Genomic DNA, 15652 nt, shown 5'->3' with positions numbered 1-15652 from the left:
ATCTGTGCACAGAGAGGGTGTGAGATCTCCATCTTTGGAGATATTCCCACCTCAGCTGGAAATGGCCCTGAGCAACCTGATGTAGCTGACTGTTTTGAGCAGGAGTTTGGGCTAGAGATCTCCAGAGGTCCCTTCCATCCTAAATTGTTCTGTGATTTTAAGAGAGCATTCCAAATCTTGGAAATCAGTGTTTTTGGTTCTGCATTAGCCACAGATTCCTTCAATTTTTCCTCACTTGATATAGTCTTCCCTTCTCCCCATTAAAATTGCTCAATTGTTGGAGTAATTTTTTGGGACGGAGCTCTAATAATACTCATGAAGTTTAGATTTCAGACCAAAATAACTTGAAGCCATTTTTACAGACCAAGAGTTAAAAATTCAGTTCCACTAACAAATTATATTACTATCTGACATGAGATTCACCAATTCCAAATGAAGTCATAACTAACAACACATACAGATGTCTTATTCTCCCTCACCCCCTTATACCACTCAGCTGAACTTTATTTTCAGAAATTTTCAAAAAAAAAATCTTGAATTTGAAAGCTTCCTGTGAACTGGATTAAGACAAACAATTTCTGATGTAATACATAATATATACTTGTCCTGTAAGAACTATTTAATACAGTAATAGAAGACATTTATTTGAATAAACTACATTCTTTGAAGAGAAGTTAGCATTGTTAGAGACAAAAACCCACTACTACCCAAAGATTTATCTAGCAGTCTTAACATATTCTGGAAAGATTTATTTTTGTACTCCCCTGGAAAATAGAACTAAAAAGGTTAAAAAAAATTAAGACACTCATTAAGAAAAAAGGTCTTTCCAGTATTGCAGATTAATCCTGACAGCATAAACATCAGGGGTATTAAAACAAACTGAGAAAATGAGTGCATTTCTAGTAAATACATTTAAAACTTTTATTACTAACCCAAATTAAATATTTAAAATAATAGATATTTTTGCTAACAATTCAAAAATCAATCTTCAATCCAGAGTTGAAAGAAGTTCTCAGTGCACATTTCCATATTCTCTGAAAGATTCAACCAGAGATAATGAAAAGCTCTGACATTCCTGATATTCAAAAAGAGAAAAAAACTATTTCACAATAAACCTAATTTGCATGAAATAGCAACATAAAGGAGCTTAAAGCTTTAAAGTGTTTGACTAAACACGGAGATAATGTAGAGGCTTATCTACATAAGTTTCATTCCAGTCAGGTTAAGCCGTAAGAAGAGTAGAAAGGGTTCTACTTAAGTTTCAACATGCACAGCAGATAAAAACTATCCATCAATACCGCTATTGAGTATAAGTGTCTCGATTTAGAATCATGATTTACATTTGATGCAGAAGCAAATTTTATTTATGTATTTATTTATTTAAATACAGGGTATTGTAGAAGAGATGAAATACTTGTTTGCATCCTTTTAGAGGCTTAGCTTTATTAGGATGAATTTGAGAATACTTTTTCGTAATCACTTTTCCCCACAGGCAGCTAAAATCTGGATGTTGAGCAACACTGTTCTAGTTTTTGTGTTGCAATTATTAATAATATTTCTACCATTTTAAGTCCAGATCTGACTGTGCAGAGTAGCATCATTTCAAGTTTGCCATTCTTAAGTATAAGTTATTAGAAGTAAGGGCCAGAACTGTCTTTCATAGGGAAAGATTCAGCATAACTGTTTTTCTGAAGTTTCATAAACAAGGAACCTTCTTTTTGTAGGTAAATGCTTTAGTCCTAAAAGTTACATAAGGTTTTGATGTCATAATAGTCATCCACTGCAAGATTATAAGATATGGTTAAGGCTTCTTTGTATTGCCTGCAATATTAGCACAGACATCATGTCTCAAATGCTCATTAAACATACCTTGGCAACACTAGATTTTTATAGTACATTAGTTGAGCCAAAAGGACTCACATCTGCATGCCTCAAGCTCTTCAAAATACCCCAAACTGACTTTGTTATAGAAAAACTACCCATCTTTAAACAGTTGCAAATGTTGTTGTTTTTCCCCTCCCCACTATGCATTTACTAATGAGTTTAAAGCACTCAGAATACCTGATGAAAACTCACTATATAGATTTCATGCAACTTTGGCCCTTTTGGAACTGAAGTAATAGTATCTGAAAGGATCTTCAAAAGAATTAAAAAGTTAATCAAGTTTTAAAACTTTGGGGGCTTGAAGGAGAAATCACAGTCCCTCTTTATCTCCAGAATAGCATGCTCCAAGCACTGGCCAATGCAGTGAGCATTTGCAGATTCCACCTTTAAACTGTAAGCTCCTTAGAGCAAGGACAGCATCTGACACCCTCATCACTCATATTACAAAGCCAAACAGTGTTCAAGAGCAAGTATAAGCTTACGTTAGGTCCTTATTAATGTTGGAAAATAAGTGTTCAGAAACTATCCTCAGTATTAACAACTTTATTAGAAGACCACTCAGCAAGAACCACCAATAAATTTAATTAGGTTATCAGTAAGTGTTCTCTTCTAGGGAAGATGATACAAACATTTATTAAGTTGTGGGAGATGGACTGGTCTCTCAAAACAGGAGAAACTTAGAAGTAATTTATACTACTTTTATATTTTAGTTATATAGATTTCATTATACTATATACTAGAGACAACACTGGAATATAAAACAAAAAAACTCCAAAGAAATTTAGAGTATCTTCTGTCCATAGGCCTTGGTCATGTCCCTTACATATAGCTTTTTAAAAAAGATGAAATAACATTGTTTGGAACATATAACTACACATTTGTTGTGGAAGGAAGAACATTTCACAGTTAACCAAATTTAGCAGTTTTAGCACAGGCTGCTAATGCAGTTTCAGGAGAGGAAGAGAGAAGAAAAAAAGGATTGTAAATAGTGTACATACTTTGGGATAATCCAGCTCAAAGAAGGTTTCCAAATTGTTGATCAGATTAGGATCCACACCTTTTAATGGCTTTAGAAGTGAAACACCAGGAGGCTTGCTATATAGTTGTTTGTCTATTGCTTTCTTATTGAGGTAGAGGCGTCTGCAAGGAGAAACAGCATATACCACATATGAAAAATAAGATGAAAAAAGAATTTCATTGAAGAAGTAATAGTCAAACTGGTAACAAAGTCTGAAATTTTTTAAATTATTGCAAGTATGTTAGTTTTGTTTGCAGAAGTGATAGTTATTTTTATACCTGATAGTTGATGCGTCAGAAACCTTGCCTGAAACCCTTAGAATTTTACCCAGGTTAGCTGATTTCAAATTCTCTCTCAAAACTAAATTACCTAATAAAAAGGCACAAGCTTCTTCAAAGCTCATAACAATATCTTGAAAGACTGTGCATTTGACAGTTCATTCCTCCTATTTCCATGAGTCTTTCACGCATTAAGAGGAAAATGTTAAAAGAAAAAAAGGAGTCCAAGTACAACAAATATACATTTGAATTTACTTTTAACCTTTTAAAAATGTGTCAGAGTCCAAATTAAAAGTGATGATCAAAGCATATCAGAATGAATACATGAATAACTAATGGAGGCTGAAGTGTTAGATTATTTTTAGATTATTTTTTATTTTTTAGATTGTTTTATTTTTTTAGATTATTATTTTTTTATTTTTTAGATTATTTTTTATTTAGAGGTGGTGGAGTTGCTCTTTATGTGAGGGAGCAGCTAGAATGTATGGAGCTCTGCCTCGGGGTGGATGAAGAGCAAGTTGAGAGCCTATGGGTAAGGATTAAAGGGCAGGGTAACATGGGTGACACTGTGGTGGGGGTTTACTACAGGCCACCTGACCAGGAGGAAGTCATCGATGAGGCCTTCTACAGACAGCTGGAAGTAGCCTCCCGATCACAGGCCCTGGTTCTCATGGGAGACTTGAACCACCCTGACATCTGCTGGGAAGACAGCACAGCTAGGCACAAACAGTCAAAGAGGTTCCTGCAGAGGATTGATGATCATTTCTTGACCCAGGTGGTGGAGATGCCAACGAGGAGAGGTGCAATGCTAGACCTTGTACTAACGAACAAAGAAGGTCTAGTTGGAGATGTGATGGTTGGGGGCAGCCTTGGCTGCAGTGACCATGAGATGGTAGAGTTCAGGATCCTACGAGGAGGGAGCAGGGCAATGAGTAGGATTGCAACGCTGGACTTCAGGAGAGCTAACTTTGGCCTCTTGAGGGACCTACTTAGGGGAATCTCATGGGGGAGGGCCCTAGAAGGAAGAGGGGTCCAGGAGAGCTGGTTAATATTCAAGCATCACTTCCTCCAGGCTCAAGATCAGTGCATCCCTCTGAGGAAGAAGTCGAGCAAAGCGGGCAGGAGACCTGCATGGATGAGCAAGGAACTCCTGGCAAAACTCCAACAGAAGAAGGAAGTACACAGAATGTGGAAAAGGGGACAGGCCACTTGGGAGGAACACAGGGACGTTGTCAGAGTGTGCAGGGATGTGACAAGGAAGGCTAAGGCCCATTTGGAATTAAACCTGGCAAGGGATGTCAAGGACAACAAGAAGGGCTTCTTCAAATACATCAATAGCAAAAGGAAGACTATGGAAAATGTGGGCCCGCTGCTGAATGGGGTGGGTGCCCTGGTGACGAAGGATACAGAGAAGGCAGAGATATTGAATGCTGCCTTTGCTTCAGTCTTCACTGCTAAGGCCAGTCCTCAGGAATTCCAGACCTTGGGGACAAGAGAGGAAGGCTGGAGAAAGGAAGACTCTCCCTTGGTGGAGGAGGATCAGGTTAGAGACCTTTTGTCCAAACTTGACATTCATAAATCCATGGGCCCCGATGGGATACATCCACGAGTGCTGAGAGAGCTGGCAGATGTCATCGCTAGGCCACTCTCCATCATCTTTGAAAGGTCTTGGAGATCAGGAGAGGTGCCTGAGGACTGGAAGGAAGCCAATGGCACCCCAGTCTTCAAAAAGGGCAAGAAGGAGGAGCCAGGGAACTACAGGCCTGTCAGCCTCACCTCCATCCCTGGAAAGGTGATGGAACAGCTCCTCCTGGAGGTCATCACTAAGCATGTGGAGGACAAGAAGGTGATCAGGAGTAGTCAGCATGGATTCACCAAAGGGAAATCATGCTTGACCAATCTGATAGCCTTCCATGACGGAATGACTGGCTGGGTAGATGAGGGCAGAGCAGTGGATGTTGTCTCCCTGGACTTCAGCAAGGCTTTTGACACTGTCTCCCATCACATCCTCCTAGGTAAGCTCAGGAAGTGTGGGATGGATGAGTGGACAGTGAGGTGGATTGAGACCCGGCTGGATGGCTGAGCTCAGAGGGTTGTGGTCAGCAGTGCAAAGTCTAGTTGGAGGCCTGTGGCTAGCGGTGTCCCCCAGGGGTCAGTCCTGGGTCCAGTCTTGTTCAATGTATTCATCGATGACCTGGAGGAAGGGACAGAGTGCACCCTCAGCAAGTTTGCTGATGATACTAAACTGGGGGGAGTGGCTGACACACCAGAAGGCTGTGCTGCCCTTCAGAGGGACCTGGACAGGCTGGAGAGCTGGGCGGAGAGGAACCTCATGGAGTTCAACAAAGGCAAGTGCAAGGTCCTGCCCCTAGGGAGGAATAGCCCCATGCACCAGTACAGGCTGGGGGCTGACCTGCTGGAAAGCAGCTCTGCAGAGAAGGACCTGGGAGTGCTGGTGGACAACAAGTTAAACATGAGCCAGCAGTGTGCTCTTGTGGCCAAGAAGGCCAAGGGTATCCTGGGCTGCATTAGGCAGAGTGTTGCCAGCAGGTCGAGGGAGGTGATCCTGCCCCTCTACTCAGCCCTGGTGAGGCCTCACCTGGAGTGCTGTCTCCAGTGCTGGGCTCCCCAGTACAAGAGAGACATGGCACTCCTGGAGAGAGTCCAGCGGAGGGCTACCAAGATGAGTAGGGGACTGGAGCATCTCTCCTATGAAGAAAGGCTGAGGGAGCTGGGCCTGTTCAGCCTGGAGAAGACAAGACTGAGAGGCGATCTCATCAACGTGTACAAGTATCTGAAGGGAAGGTGTCAAGAGGATGAGGCCAGTCTCTTCTCCGTGGTGCCCAGCAACAGGACAAGAGGCAATGGGCACAAACTGAAACACAGGCAGTTCTGTCTAAACATGAGGAAAAACTTCTTCACTGTGAGGGTGACTGAGCACTGGACCAGGTTGCCCAGAGAGGTAGTGGAGTCTCCTTCGCTGGAGATATTCAAAACACGTCTGGATGTGATCCTGGGCAATATGCTCTAGGTGACCCTGCTTGAGCAGGGAGGTTGGACTAGATGATCTCCAGAGGTCCCTTCCAACCTAAACCATTCTGTGATTCTGTGATTCTGTGATTCTGTGATCATCAGGCAAGTTTGTGGTGATGAGGCAGGTCCAAGATCAAGCCAGGAAGTAAATCTGCAGGTCAGGATCAGGTACACCAATTGCTGGGCGGGTCCATGGTGACAAGGTAGGTCCGAGGCCAAGCTAGGAAGTCAGTCTGCAGGTCGGGATTGGGGTCAATGAGTTCCATGGCCAGGTAAAGGCATGGCTGTGGCTGCGCTGGAGACCAGTACGCCTATGACATAGCTCAGGCAGGGACTGAAGGCCCAGGTCTGAGCTTAAATAGGGCTCCTGGGCCCATGGGCAGGGAGTATGGGTAGAGGCCCCAGGTGAGGCTGGTCAGGGCCAGTAAGGGCCCTGTAAGGCCAGTAAGGGTATTAGTACACTCGGGACCCTGACAAGCAGATCCAAAGTCCTGCATCTGGGATGGAATAACCCCATGCAACAATATGGGCTAGGGGCTGACTGTCTAGGAAGCAGCTTTGCAGAAAAGGATCTGGGGGTCCTGGTGGACAACATAGTTGAACAAGAATCGGCAGTGTGCCCTTTCAGCAAAGAAGGCCCACTGCATCCTGGGGTTTACTAGTAAGAGTGGAGCTAGCAGGTCCAGGGGAGTGATCCTTCCTCTCTATTTGGCAATTGTGAGACTGCATCTGGAGTGCTGTGTCCAGTTCTGGCTTCCCCAGTACAAAGAAGATATTGACCTACTCAAGTGAGTCCAGTGGAGGGCCAACAAGCTGGTCAGGGGGCTAGAGAACGTGACATACAAGGAGAGGCTGAGAAAACTGGGCTTGTTCAACCTGGAGAAGGAAAGGCTAAGTGGAGACCTTACTGCTGTCTACAACTACCTGATTGGAGGATACAGAGAAGGTGGATCCAGAGTCTTCTCAGAGATGCACAACAATAGAAAAAGAGGCAACAGACACAAGTTGGAACACAGAAAATTCTTTTTAAATATTAGGAGTTTGTTTGTTGGGTTTTTTTAAACACCATGAGGGTGGTCAAGTACTGGAACAGTTCACCCAGAGAAATTGTGGAATCTCCATCCTTGGAGGTGTTCAAGACTCAACTGGACAAAGCCACGAGCAACCTGATCTAATTAGACCTGCTTTGATCAGGGGGTTGCACTCGACCTCTGAAGGTCCCTTCCAACCCAAAACTATTTCATAGAATCATAGAATAATTTAATTTTTAATAGTAAATTCTGAAGAGTCCATCTCAAAGGTCATGCAGGGTGTTGGATACGTATAAGAAACCCTTTATTAAGACATGTTTCTGGAATAATCAAATAAATGCAGATATACTGGCCATGTTTACCATTATACAAACACTCCACTCTTTCTGTCTTTTCTCACAGCTTCTTCATGTATGAAAGCTATCCTTTAGACTAAGGAAAAAAAAATCAGTGGTCATTAGCTAGGTTTCCTAAAAAAAAGTGATGTTTATGCAATTGCTCTCTGCCAGTCTCCCTGCCTAAATAAATTTTGAATTTCATTCAGGTTTGAAAGATGTATTAAAGTCTCAACAAGAGATTCTTACAAATTTGGGGGAAGACTTAGTGGAGAACTCTGTCAGTATCTGTTCTGTTTGCCAGTAGCAAGCTGACTGATCAACATATGTTGAGTGGCCAACCAGTCTTAATAGATGTAGTTCCAGACTAGCCACAGCATACATCTCATCTGGTGGAGTGTCTTGGCAAATATAACAGCAGAAAAAATCATATAGGAGAGGTCTTAAAATGCCCAAGCCATGCGGAGGGAGGAATTCAAGCTTGAAGTCAACCTCATACTACAAATTAAAGAATGAGGCTTTGCTATTTTTTGATTCTCAATAATCTATACATAAAAAAAGCAAGTGCTTTGTAATAAACTTAATATCAGAAGGCCCCTGCTAATAATTTAGCTATACACTATTTTTCCAGGGGAAGTGATCCATTATTGACAGCTACACTAACTTACAAGCCTCTTTTCCAATATCACTGTTGAAAGCAGTTGTGTTTATGCAGTCAGCGTTGACCTGTTGAATGCTCATTGGAGAAAGCATGCTGGGTTGCTGTTAGTTTGCCTCTGAGCTTACAGGACTAGAGTAAGTCATTTGAAGCTGAGTGACACTTTTATAGCTCCTAGTGCTCTGAGAGGACAATCAGATCTGATACATTTGCACAGAAAAATTAATGTAAACGAGATCAGGAACTCACCTTTTTCCTCCTTCACTGTTCTGAATGTGTACCTTTCTTTACTGTCTTGCCCTGAATCTCCTGTTATTTATATATATAACCCCCTCTCCCCCTAAACTCCATGTCTTCAATCTTGAGGCCCAGTAGAGCTTAGTCTTGCCTATATTTTATCTTCTGTTTCTCCTGCCTTGCCCATTCTTCTCATCTAGTTGCTCTCTGAATCTCCCCTCCAACTTTCTCCATCCGTGCTTGTGATCTTGATGCTCCTTCTACTACATTCTCCCATGTTTCAGAGGTGCTCGTTTTCTAAGATCTACCTCCAAACACATTTGTTCTATCTTGTCCTCTTCTTGAGTACTACTGAGCTTTCCCTCTTTTGGTTCTCCTTCAATTTCTACTGAAAAATAACACTATGTGTGGGGTTATTTTTATAAATGGCAAGTGTTAACATTGCTTTTTAGTTTTCATCTGTCCTTCCTTCACTTTTAAGATTTTCAGGGCAAGGATTTTAATCTCTGCAAGGTGGCATTATTTACCATACACGAGCTGCCACAAATTAGTATTTAAGAGCAAAAGAAAATTTTGGGGTGTAAGAATAGTGTAATGTCATAGAATCATAGAGTGATTTAGGTTAGAAGGGACCTCTAGAGGTCTCTGCTCCACCCCTGGCTCAAAGCAGGTCCAGTTAGAGCAGGTTGCTCAGGGCCTTGACCAGTTGAGATTTGAATGTCTCCAAGGATGGAGATTCCACACCTTCTCTGGGCCCGTGTTCCAGTGTTTGACCACCACCATCAGGAAAAAACTCTCATAATATCTAATCGGAATTTCTCACATTGCAACTTGTCTGTTGTATCTTGTCCTATCCCTGTGCACCTCTGACAAGAGTCTGGCTTAATCAGAAGGGAATAATCATTTCCTTCATCCTGCTGGCTCCATTCTTGGCTAATACAGCCCAGGATGCAGTTGGCCACCTTGGCTGCAAGGGCACGCTGCTGACTCACATTCAACTTGTTGACCCCCCAGGTCCTTTTCTGCAAAGCTACTTTCTAGCCAGTCAGCCTTCAGCCTCTCCTGTTGCATGGGATTATGCTGTCCCAGGTGCAGGACTTTGCTTTTGCCTTTGCTGAACTTCATGAGGTTCCTGTCAGCCCATTTCTCCAGCCTGTTGAGGTCCCTCTGAATAGCAGATATACCCTTCAGCATGAGTGCCACCTGCCCTGCCCCCCACACATACACAATTTGATATCATCTACAAGCTTGCTGAGGGTGCATTCTGTCCCTTCATACAGGTCATTAATAAAGACATTAAACAGTATTGAATCCTGAGGGATGCTACTAGTAACTGGCTGCCAGTTGGACTTTATAGTGCTGATCACAACCCTTTGAGTCTGGTGATCCAGCCAATATTCCGCCCACCTTATTGTCCAGTTATTCAGTTCATATCTCACCAGTTTGATGATAAGGATGCTATGGCAGACCATATTAAAGGTCTTGCTGAAGTCCAGCTAAACAACATCCACTACTTTCCCCTCATCTGCAGAGAGTCATCTCATCACAGAAAGCTATCAAGTTGGCCAGGCACAATTTGCCCTTTGTAAATCCATGTTGGCTATTCCCAATCACCTTCTTGTGCTTCATGAGCCTGGACATGGCTTCCAGGAGGATTTGTTCCATAATCTTCCTGGGGAGTGGGTTAGGCTGACCAGCCTGCAGTTCCCTGGATCCTCCTTCTTGCCCTTCTTGAAGATGGGTGTGACATTCACCTTTCTCCAGTCATCAGGAACCTCCACCAATCACCATGACCTTTTCAAGATGATAGAGAGCAGCCTGACAATGATACTGGCCAGCTGCCTCAGCACCCTCGGATGAATTCCATCTGGTCCCATGGACTCATGTATGTCCAATTGGCTTCAGTGCTCCCTAACTTTCTTCCTCTATTGTGGATACTGCTTCACCCCCCTAGACTCTGCTAGTAGGTTCAGGGACCTGGTAGGCCTGAGGGCAGGCCTTACCAGTAAAAACTGAGGCAGAGAAGGCATTGAATTACCCCAGCCTTCCCCATGTTCTTGGTCACTAGAGCCTCGCCCCATTGAGCAGCGCATCCACATTCTCCTTAGCTTTCCTTTTCTTGTCAATATACTTATAGAAGCCCTTCTTGGTACCCTTCACATCCCTTGTTAAACAACTGTAACTCCAGCAAAGAGCACAATTTAAGGATCTTAAATTTAATTTAGGTAAAAGGAAGGTTGTTCAGGGAGGTAAGAATCGAAGGCACCCAGCAAGGCCTAGAAGGAGAGGAGAAAAGTATTTGGCCTGGAAGCAGAAGAGCAGGAATTGATGTTGTGGTTGGAGGACCAGGAGTGGGAACCCTTATTTAAGCACAGAGGAAGAACTAAAAGGGTGAAGTCAAGGAAAAAGGTGACAGGGAAACCAGGAGTCAGTCGAGTGAAGTGACTGATGGAATGTTACATTGCTAGATATGACACTTGATTTTAAAATTAATATTTGACATTTCCAAACATTTGACCCTTCTAGAATACAGATTTTCTGCTGACACTCACCTATAGAAATTAGTCAAGAAAGCAATTGGTACCTTGCCAGGCCCAGAAACCCAAGGTGCAGTGAAGGCAGACTGCGGTGGAAGATCATAGAATCACAGAATCGTTTAGGTTGGAAGGGACCTCTGGAGATCATCTAGTTCAACCTCCCTGCTCAAGCAGGGTCATCTAGAGTACATTACACAGGATCACATCCAGGCAGGTTTTGACTATCTCCAGCGAAGGAGACTCCACTACCTCTCTGGGCAACCTGGTCCAATGCTCTGTCACCCTCACAGTGAAGAAGTTTTTCCTCATGTTTAGACAGAACTGCCTGTGTTTCAGTTTCTGCCCATTGCCTCTTGTCCTGTTGCTGGGCACCACGGAGAAGAGACTGGCCTCATCCTCTTGACACTCCCCCTTCAGATACTTGTACACGTTTATGAGATTGCCTCTCAGTCTTGTCTTCTCCAGGCTGAACAGGCCCAGCTCTCTCAGCCTTTCTTCAGAGGAGAGGTGCTCCAGTCCCCTGATCATCTTGGTAGCCCTCCGCTGGACTCTCTCCAGGAGTGCCATGTCTCTCTTGTACTGGGGAGCCCAGCACTGGAGACAGCACTCCAGGTGGGGCCTCACCAGGGCTGAGTAGAGGGGCAGGATCACCTCCCTCGACCTGCTGGCAACACTCTGCCTAATGCAGCCCAGGATACCCTTGGCCTTCTTGGCCACAAGGGCACACTGCTGGCTCATGGTCAACATGTTGTCCACCAGGACTCCCAGGTCCTTCTCTGCAGAGCTGCTTTCCAGCAGGTCAACCCCCAACCTGTACTGGTGCATGGGGCTATTCCTCCCTAGGGGCAGGACCCTGCACTTGCCTTTGTTGAACTCCATGAGGTTTCTCTCTGCCCAGCTCTCCAGCCTGTCCAGGTCCCTCTGAATGGCAGCACAGCCTTCTGGTGTGTCAGCCTCTCCCCCCAGTTTAGTATCATCAGCAAACTTGCTGAGGGTGCACTCTGTCCCTTCCTCCAGGTCACTGATGAATATGTTGAACAGTACTGGACCCAATACTGACCCCTGGGGAACACCGCTAGCTACAGGCCTCCAACTAGACTTTGCACTGCTGACCACAGCCCTCTGAGCTCTGCCATTCAGCCAGTTCTCAATCCACCTCACCGTCCACTCATCCAACCCACACTTCCTGAGTTTACCTATGAGGATGTGATGGGAGACAGCGTCGAAAGCCTTGCTGAAGTCCAGGGAGACAACATCCACTGCTCTCCCCTCATCTACCCAGCCCGTCATTCCATCATGGAAGGCTATCAGGTTCGTCAAGCATGATTTCCCCTTGGTGAATCCATGCTGACTACTCCCAATCACCTTCTTATCCTTCCTGTGCCTGGAAAAGCCATTCAGGTTTTGTGGTTCCATCACCTTTCCAGGTATTGAGGTGAGGCAGACTCGCCTGTAGTTCCCTGTGTCCTCTGTGACGGTCCGCTCCTCCCCCTCCCCCCGATGTGCTGTTCTTCTCTCATAGCCTAAACATCACCTTGAGATGGTGCTCTTCTTCCCCCTTAGCCTAAACTGATCTCCTCGTAAACAGCACCTGGAAAGAGACTAACTGAGCATGCACCAACTAAAACCTGTCTAGTATGCAAATGTACCTGGACAGGGGCTAACTGAGCATGCACCACCAACTAAAGCCCGTCTGGTATGCAAATGCACCTGGACAGGGGCTAACGGAGCACCATCTAGCATGTTAATATGACTATGAGTCAATCATCTTACCCTCATAAATAGGGGGCGATCCAGAGCCCATTGAGCTCTCCTGCATGTTGGTGGGCTGCACTGCAGAACCTCCTCTTGAGCAGGGATGCCTCTCAAGGTTACTCCTCGAGGTCGAGAGATTCCTTACCAGCGACAGACAGATCCTTGGTAAGTGACACTAATAGCATGCTAGAACTTTGTAACTTTGTTAAGTTACCTCTCTGATTGATTGTGCACATAATCTTTAGCCATAATTCTTAGGCACAAACCTTAGGCACAAACCTTAGTCTGGGTCTCCCCGACGTCTGCTTTGCAAGCTTTGCTAGGTTACATATCTGGGTGATTGTGTGATTGTTCATATACTCCTTAAACATAAACCACTGACCAAGTCTGGGACTAGGATCGGATCCACTCGGGTCCTTTCTGAACCTCGTGACTCAATGGGAGGGCTTCCTTGACACAGAATCACAGAAACACAGAATGGCCAAGGTTGGAAGGGACCTCTGGAGATCATCTAGTCCAACCTCCCTGCTCAAGCAGGGTCCTCTAGAGCACATTGCCCAGGATCGCGTCCAGACGGGTTTTGAATATCTCCAGTGAAGGAGACTCCACTACCTCTCTGGGCAACCTGGTCCAGTGCTCTGTCACCCTCACAGGAAAGAAGTTTTTCCTCAGGTTTAGGTGGAACTTCCTGTGTTTCAGTTTGTGCCCATTGCCTCTTGTCCTGTTGCTGGGCACCACTGAGAAGAGTCTGGCCCCATCCTCTTGACACCCTCCCTACAGATACTTGTACACGTTGATGAGATTACCCCTGAGTCTTCTCTTCTCCAGACTGAACAGGCCCAGCTCTCAGCCTTTCTTCATAGGAGAGATGCTCCAGTCCCCTAATCATCTTTGCAGCCCTCCGCTGGACTCTCTCCAGGAGTGCCATGTCTCTCTTGTACTGGGGAGCCCAGCACTGGAGACAGCACTCCAGGTGAGGCCTCACCAGGGCTGAGTAGAGGGGCAGGATCACCTCCCTCGACCTGCTGGCAACACTCTGCCTAATGCAGCCCAGGATACCCTTGGCCTTCTTGGCCACAAGGGCACATTGCTGGCTCATGCTTAACTTGTTGTCCACCAGGACTTCCAGACAGATTCACCTGACCCTGTCCTCCATGCAGTAAATAACCCGGGTGAACCTTGCCGTTCGTCCCTTGTGTAAAGTCACTGTCTTAATTACGATTGTACTCTGTTAAATCAATAAAACATATTGCTGTTTCTCTCTACCAAGTGAAGTGCATTCCTCCTCCTCACTCCATCCACGACATCCTCCTTCTTGCCCTTCTTGAAGACTGGAGTGACATTGGCTTTCTTCCAGTCCTCAGGCACCTCTCCTGATCACCATGTCCCTTCAAAGATGATTGAGAGTGGCCTTGCAATGACATTGGCCGGCTCCCTCAGCACTCGTGGGTGCATCCCATCAGGGCCCATGGACTTGTGGATGTCCAGTTTGTTTAAGTGATCCCTAACCCAATCCTCCTCCACCAAGGGAAAGGCTTCCTTTCTCCAGACTTTCTCCCTGATCTCCAGGGCCCGGGATTCCTGAGGGCTGGTCTTACCAGTCAAGACTGAGGCAAAGAAGGCATTCAGTATCTCAGCCTTTTCTGTGTCCTTTGTCACCAGGGCCCCTGCTCCATTCGGCAGCGGGCCCGCATTTCCCCTTGTCTTCCTTTTGTTACTGATGTATTTATAGAAGCCCTTCTTGTTGTCCTTGACATCCCTCGCCAGATTAAACTCCAGATGGGCCTTGGCCTTCCTAGTTGCATCCCTGCATACTCTGACAACGTCCCTATATTCCTCTCGGGTTAACTGTCCCTGCTTCCACTTTCTGTATTCTTCCTTCTGTACACTTCCTTCTTATGTTTGAGTTTAGTCAGGAGCTCCTTGTTCATCCATGCAGGTCTCCTGCCCCCTTTGCTTGACTTCTTGACTTCTATTTATTCAAGATAAATGCATTCATTTGTTTTTTCTATTAATGAAAAATTTCTGTATTCATATTATTAAATCTTTGATTTTTTGCATTAAAGTAGAAAAATGTAGGCTGAAGATAAAAGATCAAATAAAATTGCTAGAAGGCAGCTATTCATTTGGCTAAGGCATTATATTTATTTTTATCCTTTTCAGTGTATATTGCTTAACTGTTTTAGAAAGGCCTGTTGCTAACAGAATATTTCAATCCAGTATGATTCCAGGGTCTCTCAATGAGATGACTTTGATAAACCCTTGTTGAATCTCATGTCAGATTGCTCTGATAGGTTCTTCGGTAATTTTTAGTGATTTTCTAGTGAAAGAAAATGAAACTGACATCTTCTGCTTGGGTTTTTGATAAGGTTTCACATGAGAAATGTTTAATTATGACAAAAAGATGGGGATTAGTTAAGGAATTTTAAAGTAAGTGCTGTAAAGAAAGAGGCAAATGCAAGTTGAGAATATATTAGTTGAAATATTTCCAGGACAGATAGGATAGGCCTAGTGCCATTTTACAGAGTTGTAGCTGATACCTCTTCTAGGATTATTATGTACATTTCTACTCTCCCTCTTCAAGAAAGAGGAATTCAAACTGCAGCAAATAAAGAAGGGCTAAGAGTCAGGTAATGCAGAGTCAGTCACACAAAAGGATACTAAAAAGCCTGCCTTGTTCAGCCTAGAAAAGTAATGGCTAAACTAATTGTTGTCTGTAGTCATCAGGAAAACAAAAAAATTATTTAAGCTAAAGGACAATATTATCACAGAAACAAATGGGTATAAGCTGGCCATGAATAAACTGACACTTGACACTGGAAATTGAGAGAAGGTTCCTAACAATCAGACTGGATACATTTCAGAGCAGCCTTCCAGTGTAGTGGT

At 44.4% G+C, this 15652-nt stretch overlaps 1 protein-coding gene across 4 annotated transcripts in view; it reads right to left on the bottom strand.

The window, feature by feature from the left end:
- The window catches only part of LOC104154078 (ceramide glucosyltransferase-like), a 65843-nt gene that overhangs the window by 34936 nt on the left and 15255 nt on the right, over window positions 1-15652 (bottom strand). For all 4 annotated transcript variants that reach the window (XR_011137488.1, XM_009690290.2, XM_068925808.1 and 1 more), the window contains exon 2: window positions 2883-3024. Coding sequence is in view for 3 of the 4 variants with exons in the window: in XM_009690290.2 (XP_009688585.2) it covers window positions 2883-3024 (142 nt within the window). In the remaining variant the exon portion in view is untranslated. The remainder of the gene's footprint in view (window positions 1-2882; window positions 3025-15652) is intronic.

This window comes from Struthio camelus, chromosome W (genome assembly GCF_040807025.1).
Source record: "Struthio camelus isolate bStrCam1 chromosome W, bStrCam1.hap1, whole genome shotgun sequence".
Lineage (NCBI taxonomy): Eukaryota > Metazoa > Chordata > Aves > Struthioniformes > Struthionidae > Struthio > Struthio camelus.
The sequence above is the reverse complement of the archived record's forward strand: the minus strand, read 5'-3'. Positions and strand labels throughout refer to the sequence as shown.